Source organism: Panthera onca, chromosome D4, assembly GCF_046562875.1.
Source record: "Panthera onca isolate mPanOnc1 chromosome D4, mPanOnc1 haplotype 2, whole genome shotgun sequence".
Classification (NCBI taxonomy): Eukaryota; Metazoa; Chordata; class Mammalia; order Carnivora; family Felidae; genus Panthera; species Panthera onca.
In genome coordinates this window covers 57,984,192-58,004,988 of record NC_138351.1, presented here as the reverse complement: position 1 = coordinate 58,004,988, position 20,797 = coordinate 57,984,192, and the positions used below count along the sequence as shown (strand labels likewise).

At 45.3% G+C, this 20,797-nt stretch overlaps 1 protein-coding gene across 5 annotated transcripts in view; it reads right to left on the bottom strand.

Moving 5' to 3' along the window:
* RUSC2 (RUN and SH3 domain containing 2) overlaps positions 1 to 20,797 on the bottom strand; it is a 65,985-nt gene that overhangs the window by 4,139 nt on the left and 41,049 nt on the right. For 3 of the 5 annotated variants that reach the window (XM_060609390.3, XM_060609389.3, XM_060609387.3), the window contains 4 exons: positions 7,086 to 9,182; positions 1,354 to 1,983; positions 934 to 1,119; positions 646 to 786 (listed from right to left, as the gene is read on the bottom strand). In XM_060609390.3, coding sequence (XP_060465373.3) covers positions 646 to 786; positions 934 to 1,119; positions 1,354 to 1,983; positions 7,086 to 9,114 — 2,986 coding nt within the window. In that variant the 5' untranslated portion in view covers positions 9,115 to 9,182. Of the gene's footprint in view, positions 1 to 645; positions 787 to 933; positions 1,120 to 1,353; positions 1,984 to 7,085; positions 9,183 to 18,892; positions 19,439 to 20,797 lie in introns of those variants that run through there. The other 2 variants (XM_060609388.3, XM_060609391.3) reach the window with 2 other exon arrangements.

The following is a 20,797-nucleotide window of genomic DNA, read 5'->3' as shown; positions in this document are numbered from 1 at the left end:
AGAGAACAGAGGCGACTGGTCATGAATTCCACATCCCTGTCCATCCAAAAGACCTAACTACATTCTACCTAACCTCCCCCAGGGCCCACTCACTCTCCATCTTGTTCAAGGTTCTTCCCTCTTCCTAGGTTTGAATCTCCCACTCTTCCTCTGCAAGGGACCTTAGCTTCATCTTTATTCCTTCTCACAGGCTCCTTCCCTTCAGCCCACAATGACGTTCAGTTCTTTTCGCATCATCTCACTGAAGCAGCTCTCTTAGTCCAGTGGTGCCTTATTTGCTAAATAGCTTAGTAGATGTCACCATTATGCTTACCGAAGCTGTTAGTCCCTGTAGTACTTGAACTGTCCCCAAGAGCACATGGCCATTTATTTATGGCAAAGTCTCCCTCACTATAAGTAGCTCTCCAAGGCAAGAGACTGAAGCCCGATTCTTAAGCATCTGATAAATGACCCTTGCGTGCTCATGCACACACACCATACACAATACACAGACTTCTACCTCTTGCCCCAATTCCTGTGCTAATTCTTTCCTAGCACGTGGAGTTCTAAAATAGGGAAATAATCTGGAAGACTAGACAGTATGGCAATGGGCACAAATAGGCACTGACAACAGAATTCCTGGCCTGAGCTGGGGGTAATATTCACCTTTTTTCTGAAGTAGGTCAATGGAAATGGCCTCTGAGTTGCCATCTGGGGACAGACAAAACTCAGCTGGAGGCTTCTCAGTCAAGGAAAAGGGGTCTTGGAAGTCAGGGCAGGTCAGCGGTAATGGCTTTACTACTTGACCTGCAAAGAAGAGAAAAATCAGTCTCAAGCAACTCTCCTAAGAGTTGCAGCTGGGTTCTGTGTTCCTTTGGGGACTGACCCCTTCTCCAGCCCTGCCAAGCTGTGGTAGAGCCTGCTCTGGGTATACTGGGGACCTGGGCCACACACCATTCATCCGGCAGTTCAGATGGCCAGCAGCACTGAAGGAGCCAGGGAATTCAAAGATGGGGTTCCTTCGGGCCAGTCGAGTTTCCTGCGGCCTTCGGTCTAGGCTCCCTGACAATCCAGGTGGCCCTAGTGGGTTCTTCCTCCTGTATTCCCGCCACTTGAGTGCTTGAGGGGACAGGTGGTTGGCTGAAAGCAGAACAGATTAGCAGAAGAGACAGACAAGAGTTAGCAGGAGATAGCACTTCATATCCACCCAGTGGGCCCATATAAAATATGAGGGCTGGGTGTGTGTGTGGATATTATCCATAGATAATATGGGGAAGGAGATGTAAACGTTTTAACCCCTGACCCCAGGCTGGAGTATAAGAAACCATTCAAAGGGGAGGTAAAGATGCTTGGGGTGGGGGGTAAAGCTCATACCATTATTGGGCCTGGAGGCCATGCTGCCCTCACCACCTCCCCGGGCTAGACTTTCTGCTCGACTGAGGCTAGATCTCCAGGAGCCCAGAGGAGGCAAACTTCCTGTTCCATGGAGACGGTACTCAGCCAAGGTCAGTATCTTCTGATCCTCCTTCTGTGGCTGCTGCGAGGTGGCAGGCCGGGCAACAGGAGGACAGGAGTGGTTCCATGGGGGTGGGCTTTCTGTGGCTGTGGCCTGCTCTGGAGGAGGGGAGCACGAGGTGGAAGCAGAAGAATCGGTGCTGGGCCCAAAGGGGCCAGCACTGCGGATGGGGGAGTAGCTACCCAGGGGTGACGGCCGTGAGGTTTCTAGCTCAGGACCAGCTTTCCTGGCACCTCTGTTGGTGGCTGCCTGCGACTCCCCTGAGGGAGCTAAGGCTGGAACTTGAGCAGTGGGGGCAGCCAGTGGGGCAGGCTGCTGTGCACGGCCACAACCAGAGAGGCTGTAGAGCTGGGAAAGGCTGTGGAGGGCTCGGGCCTTGGCCAACTGCTTGGGGAAGTGGTGCTGGAACACGAAGGGCTGGATGGGCAGCGTGGTAGGCCTCTGCTCCTTGCTGTAGCGAAGGACTGGTCGGCTCTCAGCACCACCTCCTGTGGCAACAGTGATGGAGGAGGAATCAGACAGATTTGCCCTGAGACCCCCATGAGAGGAAGTAAAGAAGCAGACAGATGATGCTCACTGGGGAGAGGGGAAGAGACAGGCAGCACCTGAATTGTAGGAATTGAATGGGGTAGGGGTAATCCAAGTTTGGGAATGTGACAATGCCCCTCCCATCTTTTGTAAAACTTTCCCTATTGTCTTTATGATAACTGAACTCTCTTGTACTCTTGGCTATTCACCCCTTCTTCATTTTCTTGACTTCAAGGGTGGATATATCTTAAGGCTCCATTCTTTGATCTCCCTTTACACATTCTCCCCTGCATTGTTCAAGTTCAGACATTCATACACATGACTCCTGAACCTTCAGCTTTAGCCCCAACCTTCCCCTTGATCTCTGGATCATTCTGCTTTAGGATTCTGCTTTCACGTATTTTTTATTTTATTTTATTTTATTTTATTTGAGAGAGAGAGAGAGAGAGAGAGAGAGAGAGAGAGAGAGAGAGAAGCAGAGGGAGAGACAGAATCTTAAGCAGGCTCCATTCTCAGCACTAAGCTGAAATCAAGAGTCGGATGCTCAACCAACTAAGCCACCTAGGTGCCCCAAAGATTCTGCTTTCACTTAATAATTGCTATTTTAAAACAGTTCATCTATCACCTTTCTCCTGATGACTTTCTTCAGTCAATGGCAGAAACACCATTTCCTTTGTTTCGGAAGCCTAAAGAGTTGGAGTCAGAGTCACATGATCTTCAGGGTAAGATATTATTTACTTCAAGCTTTTGCTCATCATCACCTTTCTCTGCTAAAGCTGACTCATTTCATTCTTAAGCAAATCTAACCATGATATTTCCTTATTTGCAGCTGGGATCAGACTCCTGTCACCCCTATCCACCCCATTCCCACTTTTTCATAATCCTGGCATTGGAGCCTCACGGTCTTTATTTGCTCCCTCTACACAGAACGGTGGTCTCCAAGACTGATCCTCTCCTGTTCTTTCAGCCAATCTTCAGGTCAGCGTCTCTCAAGACATAGGGCTCCGAACTAAACACAGAACTCCAGGATACTGCATAGCCTGATGGTCTTTGTGTGTGTGAGCTACGCTTCTAATAACACTGCGTATACTGTAAACATATGGATGAACACAAGGTGGCGCTACAAGCACCTACAAAGCCTAAACCCCTGGGTGTGGCTCGCTAGCACAATTCTGGCCGCACAAGTCTGTGAGATAGGAATTAATATCCTTACCTGACAGATCAGGGTATTGGAAATTTAGAGATTAAGTCATTTTCCCAAGGTCATACAACTAGGAAGTGGCAGAGGTAGAACTCTGCCTAAGCCAGAGTCTGATTTAGGGGCCAACGTTCTCTTTATCACATTGCACTACACATGAAATGGTAGCCCTCATCTTTTCCCATTTATTTATTACTTCAGTGAGTCTTAAGGGGACAGTGATCACAACCCCATGGTGGGGGGGTTAGAATCATTCCTAAGGGACGTGTTCAAAATGTACCCTCCAGTAGTCATCCCCAATCTGTGCTAAGAGCAACCTTTGTCATTCTCCCTTTGCTTACTGTGCTCCAGCCACACTTCCTTCTGTCCTTAAACATGCCTAGTTCATTAACATCTCAGGGTCTTTTGCACTTGCTCTTCTGCCCCAAATCTTCTCATCATTCAGGCATCAGCTCAAACATCACTTTCTCAGTGGCGACCACCCCAGTCACAAGTCACACTCTATCTCATTATCCTGTTTTATTTTCTTTTTAACATTTAATCACTATCAGAAAGTAATCTCATTTGTTTATTGTCTATTACTCCTCATGAGGGCTCCAAAAAAGCAGGGTTTTTGAATTGTTCATTGATGTATCCCCAGTGCCTAGAATAGAGCCAGGTATGTAGTAGATAATGAATATTTGTTAAATGAATGAATCCCCACTGTCTCCCTTGGTTCAGTCTAGTCTCACTGCATCCAGATCTTCTTACATAAATCAGACTGCTTCCTAAAATACCAATTTTATCCCATGGCCCTACTGCCCACAGAATAAAGTCTAATCTTCTCAAACAGGTGTCCATACCTGCCACCAATTAGGCTGCTCTCCCCTCAAACTTCCACACCTGCCATTCTCACTGACACCACTCTCCCCACTCTGTCCCCAACTTTAAGCACACAGCTTTCCCTCCTGGGAATGCCTCCCTCCTTTCCATTTATTTAAATATCAAATTTCAAGGCTGAATGGACCCTGGCTATCAGATTAGGTATTCCCAACCCCAGCTTTATTATACCCCCTATATGAAGTATGTTTGTATTAGACTGTTTATTTCTACTCTTTAAAAATCCTCCCTAAGTCCCCAGGATAGGGTGTGAGGCAGAGAAGTAAGCAGAGAGAAGAAGGAGGAGCCTAACCTGGGGAGTGGGTCTCAGTTATGTCCCCAGGGAAAACAGACTAAGGCTTCACATTTTTCTACATGACAGCTCTTAAGAAAACTGGAGTCAGAGACCACGCTCATCCAAGTCTGCTGTTCTATAGGTGACATAGTCCCAGTCCCTCAGTTCCTTCTTAAAATGAAGCACCTAGAACTTCCAGGTGAGCACTAACTGGTGCAGGGAGTAGAGGACTATCAGCTTCTCCCTTCTGGAATCTATCAATGAATCCAGTCATTTTAACTTTTGGAAGGAAGCCCTTCCAAACTGCTGACTCATTCTGAGTTTGCTATCAATTAAATATCCCAAATCAACGGAAGTACATACCGCTCACCTGTCAAACTTCACATTGTTCCCTGCTTTTTTAATTTTGTTCTTTCCAGACTTGGTAAGATCTTTTTGAATCCTGACTCTGCTGCTCAGGATCTCAAAGAGATCTCTGCTTCTTTTGTCATTCATGAATTCTTTTGAATAGTCACTCATAGCAAAGAATCGAGAGAAGAGACCTGTGGTAAGTCACTGGAGACTTATGGAACAGAACAGCATCTCTATATGACAAGTCTTACCTGATAACAAAACAAACAACACTTTTAATGCATCTCTGACCAGGATTGGTCTTGCCCTAAGAATGCCAGCCACAACATCCCCTGTGCCTAGAGACACCTGCCAGACAGTACAGTCTAAGAAGGGAGTAGGTTCCAAGGGACTCTGGCCAATCTCTGCTGTTTCTGACCCCCCCTCTTCCCTAGAGACCTCCCTTTCCATCCCCACCCCAAGAACAGCTCCTCTGTGTATGTTTAGGAGTGTGAAGTCTTCTGATGGGCTGTGATCTCCCTAACAGCAGAGATAAAACCATTTATGTTTTTTTAACCCATTTCCTTTGAGAAGCCAAGGGACCCCAACCTGAGGCCACAGCACAGCACATTCCCCTTTATCTCCCTTTCCCCTGCTTTATCTCCTCTTTCTTTCCAAACCCTCTGAGATCTGGCTTCCACCCTCACTGCTCCCAAATGTTGCTTTCAGGATTCTTCAGCCTTAATGTTAGCGACTTCACTTCAAATTTTGTTGAACTCTTTTTGAAATTTTCTCCTCATTTAGTGCATGTACCTTCACTCTCCCCTGGTTTTCCTCTAATATCCTAATTCTTCTCAGTCTCCTTGGGATGTTGCTCTGCTCACCCTTAAATCATTGTATCCTCAGGGCTCTCTGTCCTTGTTCCTTTTATAACTCCACACATTCTCCCTGGATGCTCTCATCCACTCAAAGCTTCAACTACCTCTTTTTTTAAAAGTTATTTTTAAAAATTTAATTTTATATACTTTTAATTTTTTCTTTAAATCCAAGTTAGTTAACATATAGTGTAATAATGGTTTCAGGAACATAATTTAGTGATTCATCACTTCCATATGACACCCAGTGCTCATCCCAACAAGTGGCCTCTTAATGCCCGACACACATTTAACTCATTCCCCTACCCACCTCCCCTCCAGCAACACTCAGTTTGTTTTCTGTATTTAAGAGTCTCTTATGGTTTGCCTTCTCTCTGTTTTTACCTTAATTTTCCTTTCTTCCCCTTTGTTCATCTGTTTTGTTTCTTAAATTCCACATATGCAACTACCTCTTTTATTCTGATGACTCTGATCACAGCCATCCCCTGACTCCCAGGATATCCTTTCCAATCTACCTTCCACCCAAACAACCAGTGATCTTTCTAAAACGCAAATGAAAACATGCTACTAAGCTGTTAAAAACAAACAAAATGCCACTTCCCTGATTAAATCCTTCAAAAGTTCCATCCACACCCCACCATGGTTATACCAAATTATTTGCAGTTTCTGGAAAGCATCAGGTTATTTTGCACCTTTGTAGTTTTATACAGACTACTGTATGAATCTAGAATGTTCTTTCAAGTCTCCACAAAGCCTATTCCTAATCGTCTTTCTAGACTGGTTTTAAATATAAATTATGTTAGCAGTCCTTTTCTGACATGTTAGTCTGGATATCCCTCTCATAGACCAGTACCATAGACTGTCATCTCTGTGTTTTAATTATGTTTCCTTTTCTGTTTTCATCCTTAGTCTGTATTCTTTGAGGGCAGAGACTGTCCCTCATATCTATCACTAGCATTTAACACAGAGCCTTTATAAAATATTTAAATGTAATAAAATAAATAGGAAAAGAGAGGACCCAGGAGGCTTTAAAGGTCTAGCGACTGGTTTCAGACTCTTTGATGAGTGGCAACAATCACTGATCAAAGAATGGACTTCACTGACACCCAGTATGGTCTGCCTATTGGACATATCCCTTAAGCACTGTAAATTCCTAAATGTCCAAAACTAAACTCATGCCTTATCCCTTTTCCTATAAATCTACTTTAGTGTTTGAGGTCTCTATCCACGTACCCTCATCTTTCCAGTCATCCAGGCTTACAATCACAATCTTCTGTTACTTCCTTTCCCAATATATCAATTTCTAAATCCTGACTTTATCTCCTCAGTGTATTTGTTTATCCTCTATCCCTCCTTCCCCCGGTGACAACTGCAGGACATGACCTGGACTGGAAAGATTAATCTAGGCTGAGGAACCTTTAGTGGTTATGGATGGGGTGGTTGCCAGGGCCCTATCACTGAGGAAGCCATGCATATATCCTCATATTCTCCAGCTAGGTTCCTTACCGTCAGCTCTAGCTCTTGCATCCTTCTGTGTATGGCTGTTGGCTGGGCTCCCTGGGAGAGCAGGCCCTGGATCCATCAGCTGGGCCAGGGGGCCTTGCCCAGCAGCTCTGAGGCCAGTAGGTGGCATCTCATTGGACTGGGGGCCCTGACAGACCTGGGTGGACCAGGGCTCTGGGCCAACTAGGTCCATGCCTGGCCCCGAAGGCATGGGTGGTAGGCTATGGCTACAGCGAACGCCCTCATCCAGTGGGCCCACCCTATCTTGTTGGGCTTCTTGGATGGGTGAGAACTCCTGGGAGGAGTCTCCAATGCTCAGTCGAAGTGGCGGAGAGCCAGAGCCTGCAGCTTTCTTCCGGCCTTTGGCGAGCTCGGCGAAGGAGGTGACCCGCCTAGGCGGGGCGCCAGGCCCAGCGAGGGCTGTAGGACCCTCACTCAGGCGCACTGGGCAACTCAACATGCGTTCCAGTGAGCCCAGGCGGACAGGAGGGCTGCGCGCCAGGGTGCGATCACAGCTTCGAGAGCGCTGGCGTCCAGTGCTAAGGTTGGGGGGTGAAGTGTTAGTGTACACTTGCCCCTCGATCACAGCGGGGCCCACAGGAGCTGCTGCTTCCACTGAGGAACCCACTGCTTCTTGCTCCTCTGGCTGGACTTCTGGCCTCTGGAATAGGTAATACTCAGAGGGCTGGCTGGGGCCAGGGTCTGGACCAGGGCCTGGTGCCGGGCTTATCTTGGTGTGTTCCTCAGAGCAGCTGGTGATGGAAGAGCCAGCTGGGCTTGGGGATGATTGGGAGGACAGGTCACAGGTGACAAGTTTATAGTAATTCTGTGTGGCCACAACAAGACGGGCCTGGCTCTGGAAGCAGGCTGTGAGGTCAGCCACAGCTGGGCAGGGCTCACAGTGTGCGCGGTAGGAGTTGCAGTTGGCATCGAGCTCAGGAGACGAGGCATGAGGACAGCCATAGCTCCCCTCCCTTCCCCCACTGTCGGGGTGGTGGGACTCACAAGACATCTTAGACTCAGCTGGGGAGGGCTGCAGGTCCAGGTAGAAGGCGCCAGGGTCTGAGTGGCTGCAGAAGGAAGAGTTGCTGCAAGACTGTGGGGTGGAGTTGAGATTGGCACGGGAGTTGCCATGCATCTTGTTGTAGAGGGTGCTGAAGGTGACCAGCACACCGTCTGAGCTGTTGCAGGAGGAGTCACTCACATAGCCCATGGACTGGTCAGCCGCCTCAGACTGACTGGATGTGCTACTGCAGCGGCAGTGCTGAGGTCCTGAGCCTGAGCATCTTGGGTTCCTTGGGGATTCATCTGAACTGAGTTTCCATTCGTGATCAAAGGAAAAGCCAGAGGTATCACTGGCTCCACCCCCACTGCCACTCCCACCAGGTCCCCCACACTCATCCAGTTCCATGGTCTCTGCTTCCAGTTCTGGCCGGCAGCAGTGGCTGGTGCTGCACTGCTGGGTATCCAAGGTGGCCACTGGCTCCTGCTCCTGCCCTTCCACTACTCCAGCCCGACTACGTGTTGCCCCCCATGGCCTGCTCACTCTAGGCCCAGGTGGTGGCAGCTGGAAAGGGGACAGATGTAAGGTGGGCTGACCAGCCCCATGCAGGTGGAAGGACTGCTGGGTGGCACTATCACCAGTGCTGTCATCATATAGGTCACCAAGTCCTGGCTCAGCCATACCTTCCTGTAGCAGGAAGGGATTGTGTCGTTTAGGGGCCCCGGGGCCTCTTCCATCCCGCACCCTACTCTTCGTGCTGTCTGCAGACCGCGCAGATCCCCCCGGAGCAGAGTGCAGACTGTTGTATAGCAGCGAGTCAGCTTGTCCTAGGTCTTGATCAGTCTGGGTGATGCCCAGCTCAGGTGGGCAGAAGGGATTGGATCTTGTGCTCCCACTACCCCCACCTGCCCCTCCACAGCACTGTCTGTCTGGGACTTGACAGTGCACCAGGGGGATGTGGTGGACGATGAGGGTCTCTCCAGTCAGCTTTGGGGGACTATCCATTCTGGAAATTTCGAACAAGGGCATCAACAGCACCAGACACTGCCCCCGGAGCCCAGTGGGGCAGAACACATTTCATCAGGAGAGCTTGGCACCTGGAGAGAGAGGGAAAGAAAGGGAACCTAATGTCACCTCCCTGGAAGTCAGGGACATGCCCTTCCCATAGCATTTTCAGGTGGAGAAGGGCCCAAGAGGAGAAAAGATTCAGAGTCAAGATGGAGCTTGATAACACAGCCCAACAGGACAGGGTACCCCACCATACTCTGGACTGCACAGGCCCAGCTCTTGAGCACCCCCTTCATTTTAAGTTGGCCATGCATCCACTTGTGACCAAAGGCAGAGCCCCTTTTAATGCCACATACGAAAATCTCGGGGTTCTCAAGGACAACACTTTCTCGTTTTCTTTCAAGGATGTGTTCTTAGCAGTAAATGATGACTAGTCCTGAGTACAGAAAAGTATGAGTAGTGACATAACTAAGAAAAATCATCTAGGATGACTGAAAGGGTGCTCAGCACTAAGGGGGATCCAGAGATGACTTAGTCACAGTTACAGCTTGCAAGCTTTCAGATAAGGGGAAAATCATGAATACTATATTATGTACTCACAGCAGTAAGCTATAATTTTGCAAGAAAACTATTTTTAAATATTTTCTATCATTTGCCCCCCTATGTCATCTCATTTTCTCTTCCTCTGAGCCCCAGAATGCTTATCCCTCTCTCATGGCTGTGGGCTAAGGATCCTTGCTCTTCTTACTACTGTTCTGGAGCTTCTTCTTCTTCTTCTTCTTCTTTTTAAAGATTTTGTTTTAAAGTAATCTCTATACCCAACGTGGGGGCTGAGCTCACACCCCCAAGATCAAGAGCCACATGCTCCACAAACTGAGCCAGCTAGGTGCCCCTGTCCTGCAGCTTCTTGAATACAGAGACCAAATTGGGCATCAAAGTGACTGAAAGTATGCTAATCTCTTCCTTCTCAATGCAGGGCGGGTGTCTATTTCTATCTCTTTTGTATCACTCAGGCACAACATCACATAAGACCTAGCAAACATGACAGGCATAATACATTCTTGTCCAGCTCAGGGTACAGATCTTCTGAAGTGACCAAATTCTATCCAGTTTCAGCTCAGAACTTTCACTGTGGGGGTCTCCTAGAAAGTCTTCTCTTCCCAGTTTTTCTGATAGGCTAAGGTAAAGTTCTCTCTTGTTCAAGGTCTCCTGGCCCCAAGGACACAGAGCCCACTCTGAGCTTCTCCGGTATGTTGGCTGGACTGTGGCAGAATGGCTTCCTCAAATTCTAGTCTCCTGTGCTATCAAGTTCAATCCTAACAGTCCTCACTTGCTCAGATGCCTCATATCTAATTTCATTCATTTCTCTTCCTTCCCTTTTTATTCTTATCATTTTCCTTCCACCCACTATGAGTATAAATACCCCACAACCTAAGTTCTCCATCATTTAGTTGAATGCTTTATACCATCAATTTTTAAAATTTTAACTCATTTAGATTATAGGATCACAGCCCTTCATGTGGAGTACAGAAAAGATCTAGGCAAGTCACATATACTCAAGGACATGAAAAGGCAATAATAAATGAAAAGATTCAAGTGGCCGATAAATACATTTGTGAGGGATACAGTTTTAAAATATCATTATTTACAAATTAAATTACATCAAAATTAAAAAGTATTTACCCTCTTTTTCCCCCTTTCCTTTCGGAGAGGAAGACTTTGTTGGACTTCCAATCCTTTGTGAGTTGACTGGGGGTAGTAGATATGGGGGTAGTAGATACGGAGAAAGGCGGAAACTAGACAGACTAAACTGAGCTACAAGGTTTGAGTTATAGAAAACATGGGAATGAATATTTTTTACCTTGGATTAGGTGACGGTTTCTTCGCTATGACACCAAAAGCACAAGTGAAAAGTGAGAAAATAGATAAGGTGGATGGACATCATAAAAATTAAAAACCTTCACGCGTCGAAGGATACCATCAAGAAAAGACAACCCACAAAATGCGAGAAAATATTTACAAAGAGACTTCTGATCAAAATATATGAAGAACTCTTACAACCCCACATTAAAAAGACATATAACCCAATGAAAAACTGGGCAAAGACTTGCCTAGACATTTCTCCAAAGAAAACACACAAATGGTCAATAAACACATGAAAAGATGCTCAACATCATTAGTCATTAGATAAATGAAAACCACATTGAGATACCACTTCACCCCCAGCATGATTCCTAAGATAAAAGACAGACAATAATAAATGTGTGAAAATGTGGAGAAATTGGAACTCTCAAACTTTGCTGGAGGCATTGTAAAATGGTGCTACTTTGGAAAAATAGTCTGACAGTGCCTTAAAATGTTAAACATAGAGTTACCATACGTCCCAGCAATTCTACTCCTAGGTATATACTCAAGAGAAATGAAAACACATGTTCACACAAAAGCGTGTATATGAGGGGCACCTGGCTGACTCGGTAAAGCATGTGAGTCCTTATCTCAGGGTTGTGAGTTCAAGCCCCAATTGGGTATAGAGCTTACTCTATCTATCTATCTATATATCTATTAATTTATATTTTATTTTTTAATGTTTATTTATTTTGGAGAGAGAGAGAGCACAAGCAGGGGAGGGGCACAGAGAGAGGGAGACTGAGGATCCAAAGTGGGCTCTGCACTGGCAGCAGTGAGCCCCAGTGCAGGGCTCAAACTCATGAACTGTGAGATCATGACCTGAGCCAAAGTCAGATGCTCAACCCACTGAGCCACCCAGGCATCCCTATTTATTTATTTTTTTAATTTGGTTTTTCTTTTTGCTTTTCTTTTAAGATTCTATTTTTTTTTTTTTTTTTTTTTTTTATTTATTTTTGGGACAGAGAGAGACATAGCATGAACGGGGGAGGGGCAGAGAGAGAGGGAGACACAGAATCGGAAACAGGCTCCAGGCTCCGAGCCATCAGCCCAGAGCCTGACGCGGGGCTCGAACTCACGGACCGCGAGATCGTGACCTGGCTGAAGTCGGACGCTTAACCGACTGCGCCACCCAGGCGCCCCACTTAAGATTCTATTTTTAAGTAATCTCTTCACCCAATGTGGGGCTTGAACCTATAACTCTGAGATCAAGTGTTGCATGCTCCACTGACTGAGCCAGCCAGGCACCCCAGTGTAGTGCTTACTTTAAAAATAAATAAATAGGGGCACCTAGGTGGCTTAGTGGGTTAAGCATTCAACTCAAGCATTGATTTTGGCTCAAGTCATGATCTCATGGTTAATGAGACTGAGCCTTGCATCAGGCTTTGCGCTGACAGTGCAGAGCCTGTTTGGGATTCTCTCTCTCCCTCTCTCTCTGTCTGCCCCTCCCCTGCTCAGTCTCTTACTCTCTCTCCAAAATAAGTAAATAAACATTAAAATGAATAAATAAATATATAGATAAAGCTGCACCAAAAAAACGATGTTAAAAAAATAATGTGATATATACATACAATGGAATACTATTTAGCAATAAAAGGAATGAAGTGGTGATCCGTGCTACAACATGAATGAACTTCAAAAAGTAAAAGAAGTCAGTCATAAAAAGCTTTTTTGTATGATATAGGATTCCATTTACATGAAATTTCCAGAACAGACAAACCCACAGAAGCAGAAAATAGATTAGTGGTTTCCAGGGACTGGGGGACTGGGGAATGGGGAGTGACTGCTAACAGGTATGGAGGTTCTTTCTGGGGTAATGAAAATGTTCTGAGATCAGACAGTGGTGATAATTATGAAAGTCTGCGAGTAAAATCAAAACTACAGAATTTTATGGTATGTGAATTATACCTTAACAAAGCTGTTATTTAAAACCTTTTTTAAAAATACACACAAAAGGTTAGGAGTTATGAGGTCAGGAGGGGTGAGGAAGGGAACCAGTGTTGAGCAGTGGAGGGGATGGGGCATTTGCAGAAACAAGTTGAGAACAAGAAAAGAGAAAGAGAGCTGCCTTAAAGTATGGGATTTTATAGAGAGAAATAAAGAGGATTTTTAGGAAGTTTAGCTATGAGGTACATGAGATAATTTTCTCTTTACTCCTTCATATCTCTTCCTTCACCAAGAAAACTTGGGTTCAAATATATATGCCACAAGGATAACAGAAAGTTGGAAACAACCTGAAATTCCAATAATAATCAATCAACAAAAAAGAAAAGAGCAGGGGTACCTGGGTTGCTCAGTCAGTTAAGTGTCCAACACTTTTTTTTTCTTAATTTTTTAATGTTTATTTATTTTTGAGGGGGGTGGTGTATATATAGAGGGAGACACAGAATCGGAAGCAGGCTCCAGGCTCCGAGCTGTCAGCACGGAACCAGATGCAGGGCTTTAACTCACAGGCCCAGAGATCATGGCCTAAACCAAAGTCGGACACCCAATTGACTAAGCCACTCAGGCACCCCAAGTGTCGCTTGATTTTGGCTCAGGTTTCTCTCAGTTGGTAAGATCAAGCTGTGTTGGGCTCTGCACTGACAGTGTGCAGTCTGCTTGGGATTTTCTCTCTCCTCTCTCTCTGCCCCTTCCCTTTTCATATGCTCGCACTCTCTCTCTCAAAGATAAACTTAAAAAATTTATCTATTTATTTATTTATTTGTTTGTTTTTAAAGAATTTTAAAAATGATTTTATTTATTTTATTTTTTTGAGAGAGAGGGAGATGCACAGAGAGAAGAAGAGAGAGAATCCTAAGCAGGCTCCATGCTGTTAGCACAGAGCCCAACACAGGGCTCAAACTCACTAACCATGAGATCATGACCTGAGTTGAGATCAAGAGTTGAATGCTTAATCGACTGAGTGACCCAGGCACCCCTGGAAAAAAATTTTTTTTTAATAAAAAAGTAACAGCAGAGTAACATTAAAATATGTCAATGTGACCACTGACTTGGGAAAACATTCACAAAATATTAGGTGAAAACTGCAAACTACAAACAGTAAGTACGATATGACACCATTTTTAAAAATAAATATATGTCTATATGTGTCTTAGTCTGTTGAAGCTGCTATGACAAAATATCTGAGACTATGTGGCTTATAAACAGCAGAAATTTATTTCTCATAGTTCTGGGGGCTGGGAAGTCTAAGAACAAGGTGTCAAAATGGCTGTGTTCTGCCCTCTTCCTGGTTCATAGCTGGCACTTTCTAGCTGTGTCCTCATATGGTGTAAGGGACAAGAGATGTCTCTGGAGCCTGTTTTGTAAAAGCAGTAATATCATTCATGAGGGCTTTGCCCTCATGAAGTAATCACCCCAAGGCCTACCTCTTACTATCATTACCTTTGTGGGTTAGGGTTCAATATATTAATTTGGGGGGACACAGACATTCAGACCATAGCAATATGCATGAAAGAAAATCTGAAACCATATACAACAAGATGTTAATAGTTCTTATCTATGTTGAGTGATTTTAGATTATTTATAAGTTTACCCTTTTGGTATTAACTGTATTTCCTAATTTGTATGTAATATATATCTATTATGTATGTAATTTAAACGGTTTTATTTCCTTTAAACAACATAGATACCACAGGTTCAGGGCTTGGAGAGGGGGTCTTCCCCTTATAGATAGTACTAGGTTTCCCCAAGGTCCAGGCTATCATCTGAGGTCTGGACTAAAGGAGCTATCTTGTACATATAGCAGTAATTTTAGGAGTACCTATGGGTTACAGCCATCACTTGATCTTCAATGAATATCCAGCCCCCCTATATTTTTTTAATTTAATTTTTTTTTGAGAGAGAGAGAGAGAGAGAAAGAGAATGCACATGCTCGTGAGTGTGTGAGAGCAGGGGAGCGGCAGGAGAGGGAGAGAGAGAATCATAAGCAGGCTCCATGCCCAGCATAGAGGCTGACCTCAGGAACTGTGAGATCATGACCTGAGCCGAAATCAAGAACTGGACGCCTAACCGACTTAGCCACCCAAGCGCCCCGACCCAACCCCACCCCCCTTTCAAACCACCATTTTCAAGCGGTATTCACAAATATACAAACATAGAAACTTGTGATTCTGATTCACAAAACTATTATTGAGTCAAACATGCTTTGAAATGGAAAAACATAGTGATACACAGAGTCTAGAAGGCTGATCCTCTAAACCAGAGATAGAGAATAAATGGATAATGGAAGATGATGAAGAATCTGTACCTGGAGGGTGCAGAGAGTTATATTATACCGTTATGTTTACGTATCTGTCCCCCAGGCTAGAGTGTAGCTTCTTGAGGTCAAAACCTGTGATACAGTCAACTCTGTGTCCCTGGAACTTATACACAGTGCTTGGAACATGGTAGGTGCTCGGTTATTTGTGGACTCCTATTTTACCCATTTATTTTTTTTAATTAAAAAAATTTTTTTCCTAATGTTTATTTATTTTTGAGAGAGAGAGAGTGCAAACGGGAAGGGCAGAGAGAGAGGGAGACAGAATCTGAAGCAGGCTCCAGGCTCCAAGCTGTCAGCACAGAGCTGGACATGGGGCTTGAACCGACAAACCATGAGATCATGACCTGAGCTGAAGTCTGCCACTTAATGGGTTGACCACCCAAGTGCCCCTATTTTACCCATTTAAAAAACTGACTTATCTTTTTATTATTGAGTTGTAGGGGCTTTTAAATTTCCTTTATCAGACACATGTCTTGAGAATATTTTCTCTCAGCCTGTGGCTTGCCCATTTGTTTTCTTTAAAAACATTTTTTTTAATGTTTATTTATTTTTGAGAGAGAGAGAGAGTGTGTGAGTGGGGAAGGGGGTAGAGAGAGAGAGGGAGACAGAATTCTAAGTGGGCTCCAGGCTCTGTGTTGTCAGCATAGAGTCCAATGCGGGGCTTGAACTCACGAACTGTGAGACGCTTCACCGACTGAGCCAGCCAGGAGCCCCTGCCCATTTGTTTTCTAAATAGCGTTTTTTTTTTTTTTTTTAAGTTTATTTATTTACTTAGAGTGCATGTGCAGGGGAGGGGCAGAGAGAGAGAGAGAGGGAGAGATAGATAGAGAATCCCAAGCAGGCTCCACACTGTTAGCACAGAGCCGGACTTGGGGCTCAAACTCACAACCATAAGATCATGACCTGTGCTGAAATCTACAGTCGGATGCTTGACTGACTGAGCTACCCAGGTGCACCTTCATGGTGCTTTTTAATTAATGGAAGTTTTTAATTTTATAAAATCCCATTTATCTTTTATGGTTAGAGCCTTCTGTCCCATTTAAAAAATCTTTGCCTATCACAAGATCATAAAGAAATTTTTCCTTTTTTTTCCCCCCTGAAAGCTGTATAGTTTTAGCTTTTACATTTAGGTTTTGTTGAATCCTATTTTAACTGTAAAGCTCTATCACTGTTTGATTCATTTTATATTTTTGTATCTTAGAAAAGGTCTTATTCCTTTCTGATTTCCACACAACCAAGGGGGATGCCTGCCAATATTTCTTTCACAGACAACTCTAGCTCAGTCAACCGAGGTGACGTACTGCAGGCATCCCATGAGATTTTGTATTCATGCCCCCTCTCCTGAACTTGCACATTTTTGTAAAGCACATTTTTTTTTTACATGTCACCTCACTGATCCTCACAACAACTCACCAAAGTAGGCAGAGCCACTTCCATTTTAAAAAACAAGGAAATTGACAATCAAAAACAAAAGGACTTGTCCAAGATCATTCAGTGAATAAATGACAATTAGACAGGACTCAGGATAACTTAACTTTTGTGAGTTAAGAATGTAATGAGAGTATACTATACATGTGACTTTATTTCAAACACAACACAACACACACCTCTTAGACTTCTTTCTTGGGAATGACTTGTTCTATAACAATACAAGTTTAATACTGTGGGCCATGAGCTCTAATAAATTTGAAGAGAAAACAATAGGGTAGAAGAGCTCATTGCAGATCCCCTCTGCACCCTGATTAAATGGAGAGACATGGGAGATGACGATGGGGAAGGAATAGAGAATCCAGAATAGGAAGAGAGTGAAAGAAAGCTCTCAGAAGACGGGCCCAATAGCTATGCCTAGTAGGAAGATAGTGGTTGGGTTCAGCCAGCATAAAGTTATGAAGTCTAGCTCTCCAGAATCAGGGAAAGCTTTCCATGAGAGCCCTTTTCCTGGCCCCCATCCCAAATGGATGTCTCTTGGCCTAACATAATAATACTATTTATTAGTGATCATTCACTGAGCTCTTACATGCCAGGTGATTTACATATGTCATCTCTAGTTCCACTATGATCTTTTAAAGTAGGCACAATCATTCCCACTTCACAGATGAGAAAACTGAAGCTTAGCAAGAGTAAATCGTTTGCCCACAATTACACAACTGAGATGGAACAACACAAACCAGGTCTGCCTAACTCCTAATTCTTCCTACTACAACAGCCTCCCAAAGAAAATGTTCAGGGGCCACACCCTTTTCCGAAAGTACCGGCATTTATTCTGCTACTATAGCAGCTGCTTCCTACCTTTCCTGTATAGGCCCACACTTGAACCTCCACTTACATAATTTGGATTTACCCACTTCTCTATTCTCTGAACCGACAGTCCCTTTTATATTACCACCTCAGTAATATGAGTGTTATTAAACACTCTTCAATCCACTCCTGTCTCAGTTCCCAGCCCTCACCTTCCTGCCCCATTTATAGTCCCCAAGGCCCCTTTTCCCTGTTCTGTAGTTCACATTCCTAGATGCTTCCTGGGAACTAACACCCTCCCTCCCGCAACTTCCCAGTGTATTTGCCAACCACATATTTGCACAATGTGGAACTACTGACTCCTTTTAGCATATGTATTTGAATCATTCACCAAGGTGGTCAGTGGAAATGGGAATTTAAGGAACTCTTTCTATCTGCTCAGCAATAGGTCAACTCTGGGCAGGAGAATGTTCTAAACTCCAGAAGAAAGGTTTCCCCTGTCTTTGGTCATCAGCATCTTTCTGCCAGTCATAAAACTCTTTTCCTCTTTTCTTGGCCTCCTGAAGGAAGACTGGGAAGACAGCAGTATTCAGTTGCTCTTCTCTAACAACCTGACCTTGATCTGTGGCCCGATGAGGAGCGTCAATAGCACTGATAACTGTTTTCCTGTCTGAGTCTTCTCTTGGGCATGACTGAAGGGAAGAGACAAAGAGGGTGGATTTGGGAGGACCAGCTTATGCTTAGGTCTCTTCCCGATAGGAATCTACGTCTGTATAAGGAGACTGATTATAACAGGTCAGGTGCTGTAGGCATTACAGTGACTGCCTCCTCACATTCCCCCTCCCCCAATATACTATAGAGCCTCTTGGTCAACATTCTTTCTTATTCCATCCTTACCTGCAGCCTGGTGGCTCCATGGCAACAGAAGATATGGTATGCGTGTCTATGGGCATGTATGTTTATGTATGGAGGAAAAGAACGGGTTGGATGCTTCCCAGCCCTTCCTCTTGAGAACTGCTTGGATCCCTGCATATTCTCCATCATAAACTTACAATAGCTTTAGGGGTGTCTCCTCCCATTAAGTCTTTGTTCCTAGATCTGACCCCCCTTCACCATGACCCATACTATAGCAGCCTCATTAGAAACGCCAAGAAAAGAGGGGATCTTCTGTTGCTTGACAAAATAGCATTAGCCCAAGCCTCTGCACCACAGCCCAAATGTATGCATGGACGAGCTCATCTAATGTTTGCTCTCATGCTTGCACTCTCTCTCTCTTTGCTCTCTCTCTTTCTTTCGGAAGGACAAAGCCAACCCTCAGAAGCCGGGGTCCAAATGTGCTGATCGGTTATCCTAGCGTCTCTGCCCTGCCCCTCCCCCAGCTCCGCTAAGCCATACCTCTGTAAGGAGCCTTGAGCTGTACCCGGAGGCTTCTGTTCCTTTTGCACTGCAACCAAGCTCTACCTCGACAGTTCCAGCTGAGGCATTGTTCCACGGGACCACACAGGGGGAACTGAACCGATTTCCTAAGATCTGATTTCTGCTAATACAATGGCATCGTTGCTAATGCAGGGAGGCTGCGCAATCCCAGCCCCAGTATCCTTGCTGCTGCCGCTGCTACTGGTGCTGCGGTGACGTTGCTGCTAAGGGAAGGGGGAAGGGAAAGGAGCAGGCATGCCCACAGTACAGCCACTCAGCCTCCCTCCCTGTCAGTCCCTGTGGGCCCTTTAGCCTAGGGAAGGGGGAGGGGAGAGAAAGCCACAGAGGGCAGCTAGGGCTGGAAGACTGAGAACTCTCAAGGCAGCAAAGAAAATTAGACCCGAGAGCTGGGTCTAGCTTCTCTCTTGCTCTTAGGAGTCTCAGGGAAAAAGTCTGGGCAGAGCCTTAGAGCTTCCTTCCTTCCTTTAGGCCCCTCCTTTTAGATCTTAGCCAGAAACCTCTCCCTCCTCTCTTCACCCACTCTGAATGACTCCTTGTTTTCCAGCTTTTTCCTTTCACTAGGATTCCAGACTAGCCTCAGGGCAGAGCAGCCATCCTGGGAGGGGGTTTCTGAAACCTTGAAGGGAGGTTTCAGGGACCAGGCATCATTCTGTCAGCAGGTAGACTCTTTGTGTATCCCAGCTAGATTCAGCACTAGGCTTTCTAGGGTGTGCCTCTTCAGAGAAATGCGGTCTGTCTCAGAAAAAAGAGAGACTGGGCCATAGGCAGGCTTCTATACACAGGGTGGTAGTGAGCCTTAGGACCGAGTTGGGCACAGGTCCCTTCCTAACACAGAGTCTGATTCAGTTCCTTACATCTTCAGAGGTTCTTTTAGTGTGGCCGGAACAAAACCTTCTCCCTTCACCTGCATCAGGTTTTGGTCAAGTGCCTGCCGGGTGGCGTCCAGCTGAGCCAGTGGTGAGGCAGAATCCATTTGACCAGGCTGAGGGGCCAGGAAGCTTATTTTCCTAGGGAAAGGAAGGCTAAGGAAAGGGAGAGGTCTTCCCTCTGCCAGAGAAAAATCTCAGTTCTGCCTGTAGGTCTACAGAGCCCTTCACCCCTTCCCAGCTCCACTTTCCTCAGGTTCTGGGCCAGTTCTGTGGGAATCAGTAAACAGTGGAGAAGCTACAGCCAGAGCCAGTTGTATAGTAAGCAGCAGCACTGTCTGTCTACTTCAGGTCACTGCCCCCTGCTGCCACCCTTGATGGCAAAGACAGTCACAAGCTGGGGACCTATCTAGGTCTCCTCTCAGTGTTGACTAGTATCTGGATCCCTCAGCCAAGCCCTGGATTTCAGGTCCCTAGAAAGAAGACTTGGGTCCAGTGGCCAGGACCACAGCAACTACCACTCAGGATCCACAAGAGATATAGTTTCTTTCCCCTTATTGCTTCTTCTATTTCTTATGTGACCCATGAGTCTACAGATGATACGCTAAAATGAACAGAGTTGCAGAGAGAACAGAGAAGTAGGTAAAGTTCCAAAAACCCACCTCCAACTTCAATCTGTTTGAGGGGCCAGGGCACCTTGATCTCATAAAGCAGGAAACAATGAGGAAGGGAAGGAGAGAAGGAGGCTGCTTCATAAAAGTGACCATTAGTGGTTTTCACAAGGAGACTGAAAGCAGCAGAAATGGTGTTGGTGTCACTGTACATGCATACCTCCTTGTATGGAGCGTCACTTTATTATGTTTTCAGATACTGCATTGTTGTTGTTGTTGTTGTTTGTTTTTTGGCAACACTGTGTGGAGCAAGTCTATCAGTGCCATTTTTCAAACAGGATTTATTTATTTTGTGTCTCTGTGTCATATTTTAGTAATTCTCACAA